The sequence below is a fragment of the Mustela erminea genome, chromosome 2 (genome assembly GCF_009829155.1).
Source record: "Mustela erminea isolate mMusErm1 chromosome 2, mMusErm1.Pri, whole genome shotgun sequence".
NCBI classification, from domain to species: Eukaryota; Metazoa; Chordata; class Mammalia; order Carnivora; family Mustelidae; genus Mustela; species Mustela erminea.
In genome coordinates, this window is record NC_045615.1 from 100,432,960 (window position 1) to 100,447,315 (window position 14,356).

The 14,356-nt window shown below is 55.6% G+C and overlaps 1 protein-coding gene across 10 annotated transcripts in view; it reads left to right on the top strand.

The window, feature by feature from the left end:
* Positions 1-6,186, top strand: part of ABLIM2 (actin binding LIM protein family member 2) — a 135,114-nt gene extending 128,928 nt beyond the window's left edge. For all 10 annotated transcript variants that reach the window (XM_032333723.1, XM_032333721.1, XM_032333722.1 and 7 more), the window contains one exon: positions 4,938-6,186. In XM_032333723.1, coding sequence (XP_032189614.1) covers positions 4,938-5,051 — 114 coding nt within the window. In that variant the 3' untranslated portion in view covers positions 5,052-6,186. The remainder of the gene's footprint in view (positions 1-4,937) is intronic.
* Positions 6,187-14,356: the final 8,170 nt, after the last annotated feature.

The following is a 14,356-nucleotide window of genomic DNA, read 5'->3' on the forward strand; positions in this document are numbered from 1 at the left end:
CCATTGTGCTAAGGGAGAGAAAGCACTGCAGGCCTTGGGGTGGCAAAGATCCTGACATGTTCTAGAGCCCCCTTGGAGCAGAGTGGCGGTGGGAGAGGTGGGCAAGGACACCTGGTGTGCAGGGCCTCGAACCGCTGGACAGCATGTCACTCCACCTGGCGTGGCCTGCGTCCCCTCCCTGCCACATGGGCTCTGGGAGGGCTCACAGGACGGTAAGTGGAGCATTCGCAGCACTCCCCAGACAGGCCAAGCTTCATAGATAGCGGGGGCCTTTGTCGTGATGATGGTGATGAGCTCGGTCCTCCTGTGAAAAGCGGCCCCTCGCTGGCCCAGGAGATGCAGGCTGAGCGAACCTGCGGCCTGAGCCCCCTACCCCAGCCCCGGGCTGCCGACATGGGTGCATGGGCTGGCCCTGCCTCATGGGATGGGCAGAAGGAACGGCTGAGGGTCAGCCGGGCCCCTCCCAGGAGAACCACTGAGCTTAGAGAAGTGAGGGTCTGCTGGAAGTGCCCGGCGGGGTGAAGGCCACAGGAGGGAAGACTGGTCGCAGCGTGGGGCAGAGGGGGCATGGCCCCGAGGGGGGGCTCTGGCCACTGGGCCCCCTCTAAGCTCCCTGGTCCAGACCTGCAGCTTCCTGGCTGTGTGACTTTGGGCAAGGCCCATGCCCTCTCTGAGCCAGGGTTTCCTGGGGCAATAAAAGGAGGAGAATCTCAGGATGTGAGGATGGCAGCAGGTGCAGTGAAGGCTTTCAGCTCAGCCTGACTCACGGTCCTCGGTCAGTGCAGGAGAATTGTGCAGTTTGCCTCCTGCACTGGGGTCCTGGCGTGGGCCTCACGGTGTCCACGGAGCTCCCTGACACTGGACACCAAGACTGTATGAGAGATGTGTTTCTACTGGGATGGGCTGCTTCACCCATGTTACCCAGAAAAAGCTGGGGATTTCTGCCACCAAAGGGATAGCTTAGATGGCCAGGCTTCAGGATAGCTCAGGCAGGCCTGAGTTGGGCCCTCATTCCATGGGAAGCTCTGGGCAACTGCCGGGCTGAGCCGCACAGTGGTCTGGGAGCACAGTGCTCTGGGCCCCCAGGCGGAGTTCCAACGTGCCCTTTGCAGGCTCTGTGACACCGAAGCATCTCCTGCCTACAGCTAGGTCTGCAGCCTTGCAGAAAGGAGGTAACTCTGGGAGTGCCCTGTGCCTCGCACACCGACCACTCATGGCTTTTCTCTCTGTGGGAAGATGTATGCGCGTCGGAGGTCTCCTCGGATGAGCTCCTGCAGCGGGCAGGTGGTTGGTCCTTATGACTCACATGTTCGGGGAGCCTCCACCAAGGGCACCAGATCAGAGTGAAGTCAGAGGTTCGTTTCCCTCAGAAAACCCCCTTCTAGTCCCAAGAGACTGGCAGAAAGATCATTAATGCTTTATAAGGCAATGAGGCTTCTGGGTCACAGGTGTCCCATTAACAGGGCCCTCCTGGATCATCCCACAGCCCTCACTGGGACCCAGCTCCCTAACTCTGCCCTCAGTGACATTGCAGTGGCAGCTTGAAACCGGGGCTAGTGTGAGAACGAGGTGTGGGGAGCCTGTGGCGAGGGTACAATCAGGAGAGGCTTCCTGGAGGAGCCGCGGTCCACGGCCAGGTCTGAGCAGTGAGCACATATGTGAGTATGCCACGTTGCGGAAATGGTCTTCCCAGGGGCACTTCTTGGGGAGCCCAGTGCACTCCAGGAATGAGGCTGTGTCAGAATGAAGCCAAGCCACCCCTCTACAAAGGTGTCCCACCCTGGGCTTCCTCCCTACTCGCTCAGGAAGGAGCTTGGCCATGCCTGACCTTGGCAAGCGCCTGGGGGTTGGGCTGCCCCTCCTCCTGGGGAGCTAGGGCCAGGGGAGTTGGCCTGGGGCCAGAAAGCTGGCTTCGGCCCCTGGGGTGAGCTGTGTCCCACCTGTCCTACCTGCCATGAGGTACGGGGTGAAGGAAGATACTACACTCCTGAGTAGACTCAGGAGACCACTTCTGCAAGGTGGCAGGGGCCCTACGTGCTTTTCTGGGGGTCTGCTGACATACGACCCCTCCGGGCAAGTGTCATGCAGGGACCTCCCGCCTAGGAGACAGGCCCCCTGGGACTCCGGTCCTGGCTCCATCCTGGTCCAGCTGCGCCGTGTGACCTGACTTGGGTTACAATTCTAGAAAATGGGAAGAAGCACATCTGGGTCTTCATGTGCTCTTCCACCTTTCGAATGTCAGCCCCTCCGGCTCACTGCTCAGACCTGGCCGTGGATGGCGGCTCCTCCAGGAAGCCTCTCCTGATTGTACCCTCACCACAAAGTCCCAGAGCCCCCAGGCCTCCTCCTCACACCAACCCCAGTTTCAAGCCCCATGACCCTGAGCAAGTTTATCTCGAATGCCTCAGCTGCTTCTCACCTAGGTGGCAGGGGAGACGCATCAGGGCGAGCTCCCCTCTTTCTCCTAAGCCCACCCTGTCTTCCTTGCTCGCCTTGGGCTCCTGGGGGCAGCAGGAATGTGGGACTGCATCATCAAGATTAAGTACACATCGCACCCCAGGCCCCCACAGGGAGCCCAAAAGGCGGGAGCCAGCCTTGAATATTTTCAGGGCTGGGTCGGGCCTCCTGCCCGAGGACAGACCAGCCGCCCCCAGCAGCCCGCTTGTGTTCAGGCACTGGGCATGCACCATACCAGCTCCTCTGGCCCTCCGGCCTGCCCGACTCTCTCCTGCCACTGCTCCACCACATGTCCCCAGAGTACAGGTCCTGAGGGTGTGCCTTTCCGTGGCCACCGGACCTGCGCTCTTTCCGATGCACTTCCCAGGCCAGCTTGGTGCCGAGGGTGCAGGTGAGCTGCGTGGGACCTCCAGGGACAGGGCTCTCTGCCCCCCTGGCTCCCCCAGGATGTCTCCTAGCTGCCACAGTCCCCCTTGTCCTGGGTGGGGTGGGCCCCTAGGCTTGAGCACACAGTCCCCCCTCGGCACTGTCCTCCCACTGCTGGGGTGCCATGCCTCCCGCTCATCCCCCTCCTGCGTATCCCCAACCTGAGGACCCTCTCAAATGGCTCAGCCTAGAGGTCCCTGCCTACTCAGCAGGACCACCTGGGGGCACCTCTTGGGTCATCCACTGAGGACAGCATGGAGAAAGTGAGACGCCCTCCCCCGACGCCAGCTTCGGGCTCTGGATCCCCTGCACGGCTGTCTGCTCCCCCAGGGTCCTGGGATCCTGTCCCTGCCAGGCCACTGGTCGGTGCTGAGAGCAGGGGACACAGTTTGGCTCTTGTCCTGTCCTCTTCACATTGCGGTTGCCCCACGGTGATGGGGAAGGTTGTGATTTGGTACCTAGAAGTGGGGTGCTGTTGTCTGATGACAATTCCGTGTCTCCATGGACTGGCTGTGAGCCCCATGGCATGCTGGTGTCCGTGCCATGTGGACAGTTCATTTCTGCGGCACGCCAGGATCTCTCCCTGTGCTCAAGCTCAAGAGAGCAGTGGGCAGCCAGCCCCTTTCCGGCAGAGTCTCGCTTGATGGGGTGTTTGTGTGTGTGTGTGCGTGTGTTTCTGTGTGTGTCTATGTATCTCTGTGTGTGTGTGTGTGTGTGTTTTCTGTGTCCGTGTGTGTGTATCTATGCATCTCTGTGTCTATGTGTGTCTGTGTGTGTGCTTGGGGGTCTCTCTGTGTCTGTATGTGTGTCCACGTACCTGTGTGTTCATGTGTCCATGTGTCTGTGTGTGTGTGTGTCTTTGTGTCCACGTATCTCTGTGTCCACATATCTCTGTGTCCGTGTGTGTGTCTGTGTCTCTGTGTGTGTCTGTGCGTCTCTGTGTCAGTGTTTGTGCTCAGTGTCTCTGTGTATGTGTGTGTGTGTATGTGTGTGTGTGTGTCTGTGTGTGTGTCCGTGTGTCCATGTGTCCTTGTGTGTGTCTCTGTCTGTGTGTCCGTGTGTCTGTGTGTGCGTGCACATGAATGCACTGAGTATTCGGGGCCCGATTCAACGAGGAGGCCCTTCGGCGACTCACGGGAGACTGAGTGCAGTCCTGGGTTCCCTCCTCCGGATCACGCCGACATCCGGCTCTAAAACCCGCTGCCTGCCGCACGGATATAGGGACTTTTGTGAAGCCACGAACAGTCAGCATGGGTGTCTGTGCTTTTCCTAGTTCACCAAATGTCTTCACCTCTGTTTCTCTCTGGACCATCACAACCCTTAGGATGAGTAGTTTTGTTTTAAAGTCAAGGAAACCGCATGGGTGGGAGTGACAAGAATTGTTCGCTTTCATTGTAAAATTCCTGTCACATTCACCCCGTGTGCAGCCACCTCCTCAATCAAGTTCTGGAATGTTTTCATCCCCCTGAAAGGAAATGCTGCCCGTCGAGCAGTCTCTCCCCACTCCCGTCTGTCCCCAGCCCCTGGCAGCCACTTCGTTCTTGGTCCCTGTGGATTGCCCCTTCCTGAAGCTTCGCAGAAACAGAACCACACACTCTGGAGCCCTTTGCATTCAGCCCTCTTCCCCGGCCCTCCTGTCGCATGTCTTAACCACGTTGCCCTGTGCATCAGGCCTTCGCGGCTTCTTGTGGATGGAATGTGCTCCACTCTGTGTGCACGGACCCCATGTAGGCAGCTGGGTATTTCGTGTTGTGGCCACTGGGGGTAATTCTGCAAATGGGGGTGCACAGGAGGACCCTGTGTGAGTCCTGTTCGGTCGGGCCCCTAAGCAAGTCTCTTTCTCTAGGCTCAGTGACCAGCGCTGCAGCGTGGGAATAGCAGGGATGCAGAGGGAACGCAGGGAACTAGATGGCCCCATAGGGCACATGGTGGGGGGGCATGGCCGCCTGGACGCCGATCCTGCCTGTGGACTGCCCAGCAGCACGGAGCTGGTCTTACAGTGCGCGTTGCAGAGCTGCTCACTGCTCCTCTCTGGGTTTTCCTGTGGTTTGCAGAGGCACCTGTCGCCCGAGGATTTCCAGGAAGTGTTTGGGATGAGCATGGAAGAGTTTGACCGCCTGGCCCTCTGGAAGAGGAATGACCTCAAGAAGAAAGCCCTACTGTTTTGACTGCCACCAGCGTGTGTGACCACGTGCACACCTGGCGGCAGAGCACGGGACGTCTGGCGAGAACCACAAAAACCCCTCCTATTGCACCTGGCTCTGGCTTCTCTGTGTCCACGAGGGGGCGGGCGGTGGGCCCCTGGAGAGGGCTGGGCTGGAGGCCGGGCAGGAGGAGGTCCCGGAGCCGGTGTGACCTCTGTTTCCGCCAGCAATGCTCCTGCCCCTGGTTCAGAGCCCAGATGCCTTGCTTTGCACGGCTCCTTCCCCGCTGTTGCTTGGCGTCAAGGAGACGCTGCAAAGTAGTGGTCCCAGGAGATCAAGGGACATTTACACGGCGTGTAGCCCGCCTTCCCAAACCCCTGTGCAGTGCCCCAGCCCCCCGCACGAGGCCCTGGGGGCACAGAGGTGCCTGGGACTTGGGATTTCAGGAGGTTGGTCGATGACAGTTGCTGACACAATCACAGACGGATGGGCGTCTGGCTCCCAGGGTCTGCTCACCCCCCACCCATTCGCTTAGCCCCCCAACCCAGGGGGAGGCACAGCCTTGTGCACAGACAGGCCAGGCCAGGGAGGGGGCCGCAGAGCGCCCAGGGCTGCATGAAGTCAAGCGTGGGGTGCACGATTTTTGCAACCGCTTGTGACGCATCTGTTTTTAGGGACAAACGTCAGCCTGACAGGGTACCTTCGGCCAGGGCCCTCCATGCACTGCATTTTTCTTCTGAATCATCCCCTGGATGCCTAAATGATATCTTTAAAGTAACACAGAAGTTTTTATTTTATTAAAGAGCATAGCCTACTTAAACATAAGATGACATATATAGAGTTCCCTTGTACGGGCCCGCGGAAGGGGAGCGCCTCCAGCCTTATTCTCCACTGTCCGGATCTGTGTGTGTTTGCTTTTTCGTGGGCTCCTAGCCCCTCGGTCTCCTTGCCAGTTTTCTTTCCATGGTCGTTGTTGTTGTTATTGTTGCTTTCTTTTTCACCTGTCCCACAGGTGCCCTGAAGGGCCATCCTCGCCCGTGTGATGCTGTCTGTACGTGTAGCCGCCACTGTCCGCCTCGCTGTTACTCTCCGCGTCTTGGAGAGAAAACGCCCTCTTCTGATGGCCAAAGCCCCAGAATAAAGGATTTCCATGCAGCCAGCCTAATACCCAACATAGCCCTTGCTGTGCCCGTCTTTCCTGCAGTGAAACATAGCCCCCCCCAGGGTTGAAGCCTCGTGAGTGCCTACGCGGTCCTGAGACAGGCACCTGGCCGCTGGGGAAGGAAGAGGGAGACGCCACCCTCTTCTGTCCTGTGAGGTTGGCACAGGGCCCCGCTGCAGAAGGCTAGCCACCCCCTTTGCCCCCGCAAAGGCGTCCCTATCTATGATGAGGCACGGGAAGTGCTAACGCCTATCACAGGATGCTTGTAATGTGGGTGGAAAGATTTACGAAACACTGGGAAGGTGTCACCCAAGTCTGCTCCCCTGTCTCCTGCGGAGCTGTGTCTTTCTGTGTGTCCTGGCCGTCCCGTCTGTGAGTCAGCGTGACTCCGATCCCTCCAGTCCCACCACACACCCCATTGCACACCGGCTTCCCACCAGCCCGGCTCGGCCAGGGAGGCAAGTTTCTGGCACTTGATACACTTCCTTCCCTTTAGCAATCTGAGCCCCGTGCAAATGGAAACCCCCGTTTTTTCATTAGTGCAATGTCCCGTCAGCTCCCAGGGGAGCCCGGAAAAATAAAGGACGGTGTACCCTATTTCGTGAAAGTGAAAGCCACTTTGCCGCGTGTGTCATTTCTCAGCCCACAGGCCCCCTTCTGCTGATGGCGCATGAGGAGAGTTTCTGTGGAAAGCAGCAGCACCCCACAGGGCAGGGGAGGCTTTCCGACCAAAGTCTTGACAGTGAGGAAGCATTCCTAGTGGCGGATGAAGGGAAGGGCATTCAGGCTGAGGGAACAGCAGGAGCAGACACACTGAGTGGCAGTTAGCCTCCCAGGTTCTGGAAACTTCTGGAGCTGGTTATGGCTGGAGCACAGGGCTCAGGAAGGGAAGAAAATGCAGGTTGGTCTCCCATGCGGGAGGGTGCTGCTGGTCTGCCCCACCATGGTCACCCCTGCTGTCCTGGGATTAAATGTTTCCTGATCTGCTCAGATTCCAATAACAAAATTCCATCAACTGGGTGGGTGTCTTTAAATGACAAACACTGATTTCTTATAGTTGTGGGATCTGGAAGCCCAAGACCAGGTGCAGGGGGATTGGGTTCTAGTGACAGCCTGTTGCTGTCTTGCAGATGCCTGCCTCTTGCTGTGTCCTCATTGGCAGACACAGACGCTTTTCATCCAGCTCTTCCCCCTTCAAGGGCATGGTCCCCTCGTGAGGGCCCCACCCTCGTGGCCTCATCACCTCTCCAAGGCCCCATCACATGGGGGCAGTTAGGGCTTCCTCATATGAATCTGGGGAACACAGACCTTATAGCCCCCTCTAGTCTCATCCCAGTGAACTCAATGGCTCTTGTGAACTTTGGGGTATCCCCCAGAAGGCGGGCCACACATATATTGTCTGCCCATCTTGGTAAACGTCATGACTGTACACACCCCCCCACCATTATGCAAGTCAGAAGTGGGTGCGCTTCTCTCCCAAGGACCACCCCCAGAAGTCCTGGTTCCATGGCACTGTCCGTTGGATTCTCTCCAGCTCCGCAGACACGTTCATGGGCTCCTTCCCACCCAAAGCATTCACAGCCTGGAAGCTGGTACTCTAACCCAATGGCCCCGGGACACAGCATGCACCTGGCCCATCCCAGGTAGTCCGGGGCACGTGGTCACACAGACCGCACCGGGTCCACTCTCACCCCTCCCTGGACAGACACAGCGGCTCCCAGCAGGCTGTTGTCAGCTGACAGCCAGGGTCCCCACTCAGCACCCCGTTCCACATGAGGTCTTGGGGTCAGTCCTGTATGCCACAGTTCTGCAACCTTTCTTTGAGTTCCCTAAGGGAGCAAGTCTTGAGCCTCCACATGGGCCCTCCTTCCTCGCAGGTGAGGCCCCTCTCTCCCTTCCCAGTTCAGCTCAGAAGTCGCCACGTCACACAAGCCCCTTGCCGGCTCTTTAGGGAATCCACACCCCACCCGTGCCAGGATTCATCATGCCCGCCTGCTGTCCCCGTCCCCACACTGGCCTCTGTCTGTTGACTCTTTGCCTCCACCACCTGTAAAGCCAGGAGGGCTGATGGTTTTATCAACCATGCTCTGAGACGTGTGGTTAGAATACTTGGTCATGAGACGGGCTCGTTGGGACACAGGGCTGACACCAGGCTAGTCCTTAGTCCCCAGACTTCCCTCCAAAGGGGAAACCCATCTCTACTAAGTGAAACCTGGATCATTGCAGAACTAGCTCCCATCCCTGTTGTTTTCCCCTCCCCAACCCCACCTTCTGGATGGAAGAAATCTTGGGGCCATGGAGGTGGCCCACCTGTGTTGCGAGTTCTGGCCCCCAGCACAGCCCCTCCTGGGAGGGGCACATCCCTAGTGAGCGCATTTCCTGCAAATTTAACAAGGAAAGGCAGCAGAGCTGCCCTGGTGGCCCCCAGAGGCTGACAGGCGATTATCGAACTAGGTTTCGTGAATAATAGATGCTCCCTTTTCTTCCATCTGAATCCTGAGGTCCAAGGAATATTCCTCAGTTAACGGTCATTTCCGAGAGCTCCCTTTAATGGCTGACAGCAATTCTCGCCTCTGCTTCTCTGGGATCCATCATTCCCTCTGGTCCATCCTGCGCTCAGGAGTCCATGGCAATCTCTCTGTAACACACACATGCCCATGCCATCCTCTGCCTGGAGACCTTCCTGGAGGACCTCTGGGGCTGGTCCCTGACTCCTTTACAAGCATCACCGGGCCATGGACTCCCTCCCCAGACTCTTCCTTCCTCCTCCCTGATTGCTCTTGTTTCTTAAGCAGCAGCCCCCACTTCCCTCCCACGCACAATGCCCCCCTTGGCAAAGGCTATTTCCTCTGCCTGCAATGCCCCATCTAGCAAACTCCTATTCATCCTTCAATACCCAGCAGAGACACTATCTTCTCTGCAAAGACTTCCATGATATGACCCCTCTTCCCCAAACTGTTAACATTCTTCTTTCCATCCAGATAGCCTAGTTCATCCACAGATTTTTGCTGAGCTGGGCATGACAAAACAGAGGTGAAAGAGACACTGTCCCTGACCTCAAGAACTGATCACAAACCCATGGAGGACATGTACTGTGGACTGAATTGTGTTCCTCACAAATCCACCCACGGAAACCCCCAGTGTGACTATATTTGGTGATGGGGTCTAGAAGTAGGTAACTACGGTTAAATGAGCTCATAAGGATGGGGTACTGATGTGATAGGGCTGGTGCCTTATAAGAGGAGGGAAAGAGTTTCCTAAAAGGCCCTGTGAGGGCACAGCGAGGAGATGGGTCTCTACAAGCCAAGAAGAGAACCTTCACTAGAAACCAAACCTGCTGACAGGTGATCACGGACTTCCCAACTTCCAGAACTGTGAGGAACAAATTAATGTTGTTGAAGCCCTCAGTCTGTGGGTATTTTGTTATGCAGTCCATCTGACAGATACGAGACGGTCAAAGGACTGGGCCACGGCAGTATGGGTAGCAAGCTCCAGGAGAATGAGGGAAGGAGCCTAGCCGGAAGCAGGTGGGTGTGTGGGAAGGTTTTCCACACCAAGTGCTGAGTCCAGAACAGTGAGTGGGAGTCTAAGAGAGAAAGACTGACGGAGCCTTGCCAGCTGAGGGCACAAAACATGCCGAGGTCGGAGGACAGGAAGCTCCAGGAGCTGCCAGTGTGGCTGACAGGAGTAGGGGATGTGCTCCTTTCTCTGTGCTCCATAGTAGCCCGGCTGGATCTGGGTTAGGACACAGTAACCATCAGCTCATAACTACCTGTCCCCGCCGCTCCGCTGGGGAGATGCAGCCGTGCCCTGCCTAGAGCTGCTGGCACACGCCGTTCCCGTATAATGTGTTGGCCCCAAAGCTGTGGGATCCGCTCAGCCTCTGTGAGGGGCAGGCCCAGAGCACCAAGGCATTAAAGCATAAAGCTCTCAACCAGTAAGGCTTCCTGGGTCTTCCTCATTGACTGGGACAACTCTGAGCTCGTCCCCACTGGGACTGAGCTCCCACTACACACAGAGGCCACCTGCTCACGGACACACTCCTCTGGCTCCTTCCCTTCTTTCCCCGACCTTCCTTCCTCTGCCCAGTGCTTCCTGGGATCTCCTCCAGCTTAAAGGGCTTGTCCTCAGTCCTGGGTTCTGGGTCAACTTCCGTAGATGCCTGTCTCGTCTTCCCCCGCCCCCCAGCCTCATCTATAGGGGTTAGAAAGATGTTATCCTTAAAACCAACCCAGAAATAAGTGCAACTGTCTGGCAATGGAATTGGGGCCATGGAAGGTGGGGGGAGGGGTCACCACCGCTTCTTTTGCCATATGGCAGGACCTCTACCCCACAGTCGAAGTCCCATGGCCTATCCGAGAAGCGTTGGGATAGGCTTGTTCTCTCTCTAGCCTACAGAGAACACTTTCTACGTCTCATGATGGAATTTTCTGGAGGGCCCACAGGAAGCTGCTGGTCTGCGGGGACTTGCAGCTCCCTCTTGAGACCCTCTGGCGGCAGGAAGAATGGCCATATCTTCCACCCTGTCTGAAATCACAGCTGCTGGGACCTCCTGACTTAGGCTCCATCTGGCCCACCTTCCCTTAAGGGAGTCTCTCTCCAGCTGCCCTGGGCCACCAGCTCCATGCGGGCTCCTGACGGGACCCCTGGCACCAGCAAGTCCCGAGGTGCCTGGACCCCGGTGGTCTACCAGCTTGCGATCCTCAGCAAGTCAAGGCCTCCAGCTGGCAAGGGCTGTCAGGAACCAGTTTTCCTGCCCCCCAATACTGCCCTCTGGTTAAGATGCTCCTGGCAAGTCCTGTGAGGCTTCTGGCAACCAGGTGGGTGGCCGAGCAGTGCCTCTTGCCTGCCTGAATGCTTTCTTACCTTCTCTGCACTAAAATGTCCTTCAAATGTCTCTAAGTTTCTCTCCCTAGAGGAGTAGCTAAAAGGACAGCCTTTCAGCTGGGGCTTATGGTTGCTCTCTGGGTTCAGATGCTCTCCCAGAGGCCAAAGAGAGGCCCTAGCACTGTGGGAGGTGGGGAGGCATCTCTCATTACTTTGGGGGGTAAGGCTGTTTCATCTGTACCTTTGTCTCTTTCAATGCTGACCAGCTATGATTTCTACCAGATTCCCAGCTCTGCTAAGGGGCGGCCCTTAGTTGCCTTATAATCAAGAGGTCACCTTTTGGGCAGTGGGTCACCCCCTTCTCTGGGACTTCCCAAACACACCTGCCAGTCCATTCTTGCCCAGGGCAGGACGGCTCTGTTGGTTTCTTTGCCTCTCAACCCATGCACCCATGTCCTCTAGCTGCCTGTAAGCTTCCCTTCCAGTGGCTTCCCTGACCAAACCATGTGCTTGTCTCTGGAAAAGAAATTATGAGGTTTGCTCTCAAAGAACTATCTCCACCCTTCTTCCTTTGCCATGGGTTATCCCGTGGAGGAGGGGTTGGGGGGGCCAGATTGGGGAGAGGGAGACTGATAAGGATGCTTTTGCATAATTCTGGGGACAGCTGCAAAGGCTCGGTGGGGGGAGGATGTGGATTCCAGAAAGAGAGGCAGCAGGACCTGGCAGCTGGAGGTGGGGGATGGGGGAGAGGGCAGGACCCTGCTCCTTGGCAAGGGCACCACTCATGAGTGATGAAACCCAAGAGGAACAGTAGGTCTGGGGTGTGGAAGGTGGGTTCGAGCTGCTGCTTGTCACTGATGAGGTGCCCATGGGCTGCCCAGTGGATGGTGCCCCAGCTAGGATGTTTCTGGTTTCACCAGAATATGAGCTGCCCCTAGGGACAGTGTAGGGGAAGGTGCTGGACCAGCAGAGTAGCCTTAGCGGAACACTGGCTTCTTGAGCACTTGGCCTTCCCGCATCTGGCAGAGGATGAACAGAGGACAGAGACAATCTGGGAGGGAGGCAGGACAGGGAGGGGAGCTGGGAGGGTGTGGTCAAGCTGAGGCAGTGTCCATAACAGAGCTGGGGGTGAGGTGAGATGCGGTCCAATGGGACCAAGCTTCGTGGGACAGAGGAGGCCGACGGTGGGGGGAGGAGTGGGGGGGGCTGGCTGGTAGGTTTGGAGGAGACGAATTAACAGGTATTTTTTTTCCTTTTTCTTTCAATATTATAAGACTGTTTCATTGTCTTTTGATTTCACTTATTTCTGGTAAGAAGTATCTCTAATTCTTACTGTTATTCATCAGACTATGACGCTTGTTTTGTATGGCTACTTTTTCTTTTTTTTAAATCGTTGTTTACATTTTTTTTAAAGATTTCATTTATTTGAGAGAGTGAGCGAGTGAAAGAGAGAGAGAGAGTGAAAGAATGGGGGAGAGAGAGAGAAGCAGACTCTCCGCTGAGCAGGGAGCCTGACTCAGGGCTCGATCAAGGACCACAGGGTCATGACCTGAGCCAAAGGCAGACGCAATCTGACTGAGCCACCCGGGCGCCCCTCTATGGCTACTTTTAAGATTTTTTTTTTTTAAACCATTGTTTTCAGCAGCTGTGGTATTGGGTATAAAACACTTGTGGCTTCCACCATCCTTCCTCTGAGCTAAGTCAGCAGCCATGTAAGTGACCCTGTGTGGGGTTGACACAGTAAGCCGCTGAGGGGGGCCGGCGAACAGACGTATGAGTGAGCTTGGAGACAGAACGTCCCCGACCAAGCCTTCTCATGAGACCACCGCCCTCGCCAACAGCTAGATGGCAGTCCTGTGGGCGACCTGGAGGCAGAGGCACCCAGTCAAACCATGCCAGATGGTAGTCCCACACAAACCGTCCATCGTTTCAAGCTGCTGGGCTTGGCGGTAACCTGTTCCGTGACCACAGATGGCTAGTGAAGCAGCCTGTTGGCTTTCACTGCGTTGCTGAGCTGACCTCCCTTCCTAAGCTGGGCCCAGCTGCCGTGGGTGGTCTTTGCTCCCTCTCAGCCCCAGAATCTAGGAAGACTGAGTCCAAAGTGTCATGGCAACGCAGCTTACTTGGGATATAACAGTTGGGAATTATGTTTATCCTCCAGAGACATGTCATTGGAAGAGTCTGGGAAGAGGTGTCAGGTCACAGACCTCATCAAGGAGCCCTTCACGGTATCAGGCCCCATCAGAAGTTTCCACAACAAGTGTTTTTCCACCTTTTGGGGTCGATGAATGCTGATTTATTTTCCTATTGGATAAATGTTCTCTCTCCATCAGAAGGAATTGGGGGAGGCGGCAAACAGGTACTGGGCTCATTTTCTGAGGTACCAAGAGGTCCCAACATCCATTTTCCTATGGGAAAAAACAATTCTACTAGTCAGAGCTTTGAAGTCTGCCTGGACGGGTTCACTGGCTGTTGGCTTTGTCAGTGAACATGAGGCCCAAACAGGATGGCCACCGGAGAGAAAGGAGAGTCAGGCTGTGTTTCTCTGTGTGACAGACATTCATTGAATACCTCTATGTGACCGTGAGGAATTCTGTAAGTAACAGAAAAATGGACTAACACTGGCTTACACAAACAAGGGTTTTTGTTTTTTCCTACCTCACAGAGAATCTGGAGGTAGGAGATCCCTTGTCTTGATTCGGTTGCTCAAGGGGACAAGGGTCAGAATTTCTGACTCTGACTTTGCTTCTGGTTGTAAAGTGGCTGCTGTGGATCCAGATATCACATGTGCATCCAAAGGTAATGATCTCTGCTGCAGAGAAAAGGCAGACTCAGCTATGCTGATTCCTTTTCCCGAAGAGGAAAACCTCCCTTGGAAATTAAGGGTATGATGGTAAATCTTCCATTACTGGCTCTCTGGGGGATACGAGCAAGGAAGAACATCCTGATCTAGAGTCATTACCAATTCCTGTGCTATAAATTCTCTTACCGCATCGAATTTCAAGCTACCAACAGGACGCTGCTTGGCTGAGGCTATGGGAAGAGATGCCAGGAACACATCGTATGGCAATTCTCTCATATAGTTACAGAGGATGTAAAATTCTCTGTAGCATAGATGATTGTAAGCCACTGTAAAATAACTAGCAATTAATTTCAAATATTTATTTTTGTTTTTAATATAACTTTTAATTGTAAGCTTATATCACTTGATTTTTGAGTAATGACTGGGTTTAAGAACTGACTTTGCAAAACTCTTACACAAGGAACAATCAGCTCTCAGGGTCCGGTCCAAATTGGCACAGGGGGCACTACCGTTAGAAACCTCTCAGCCAACTTCCAC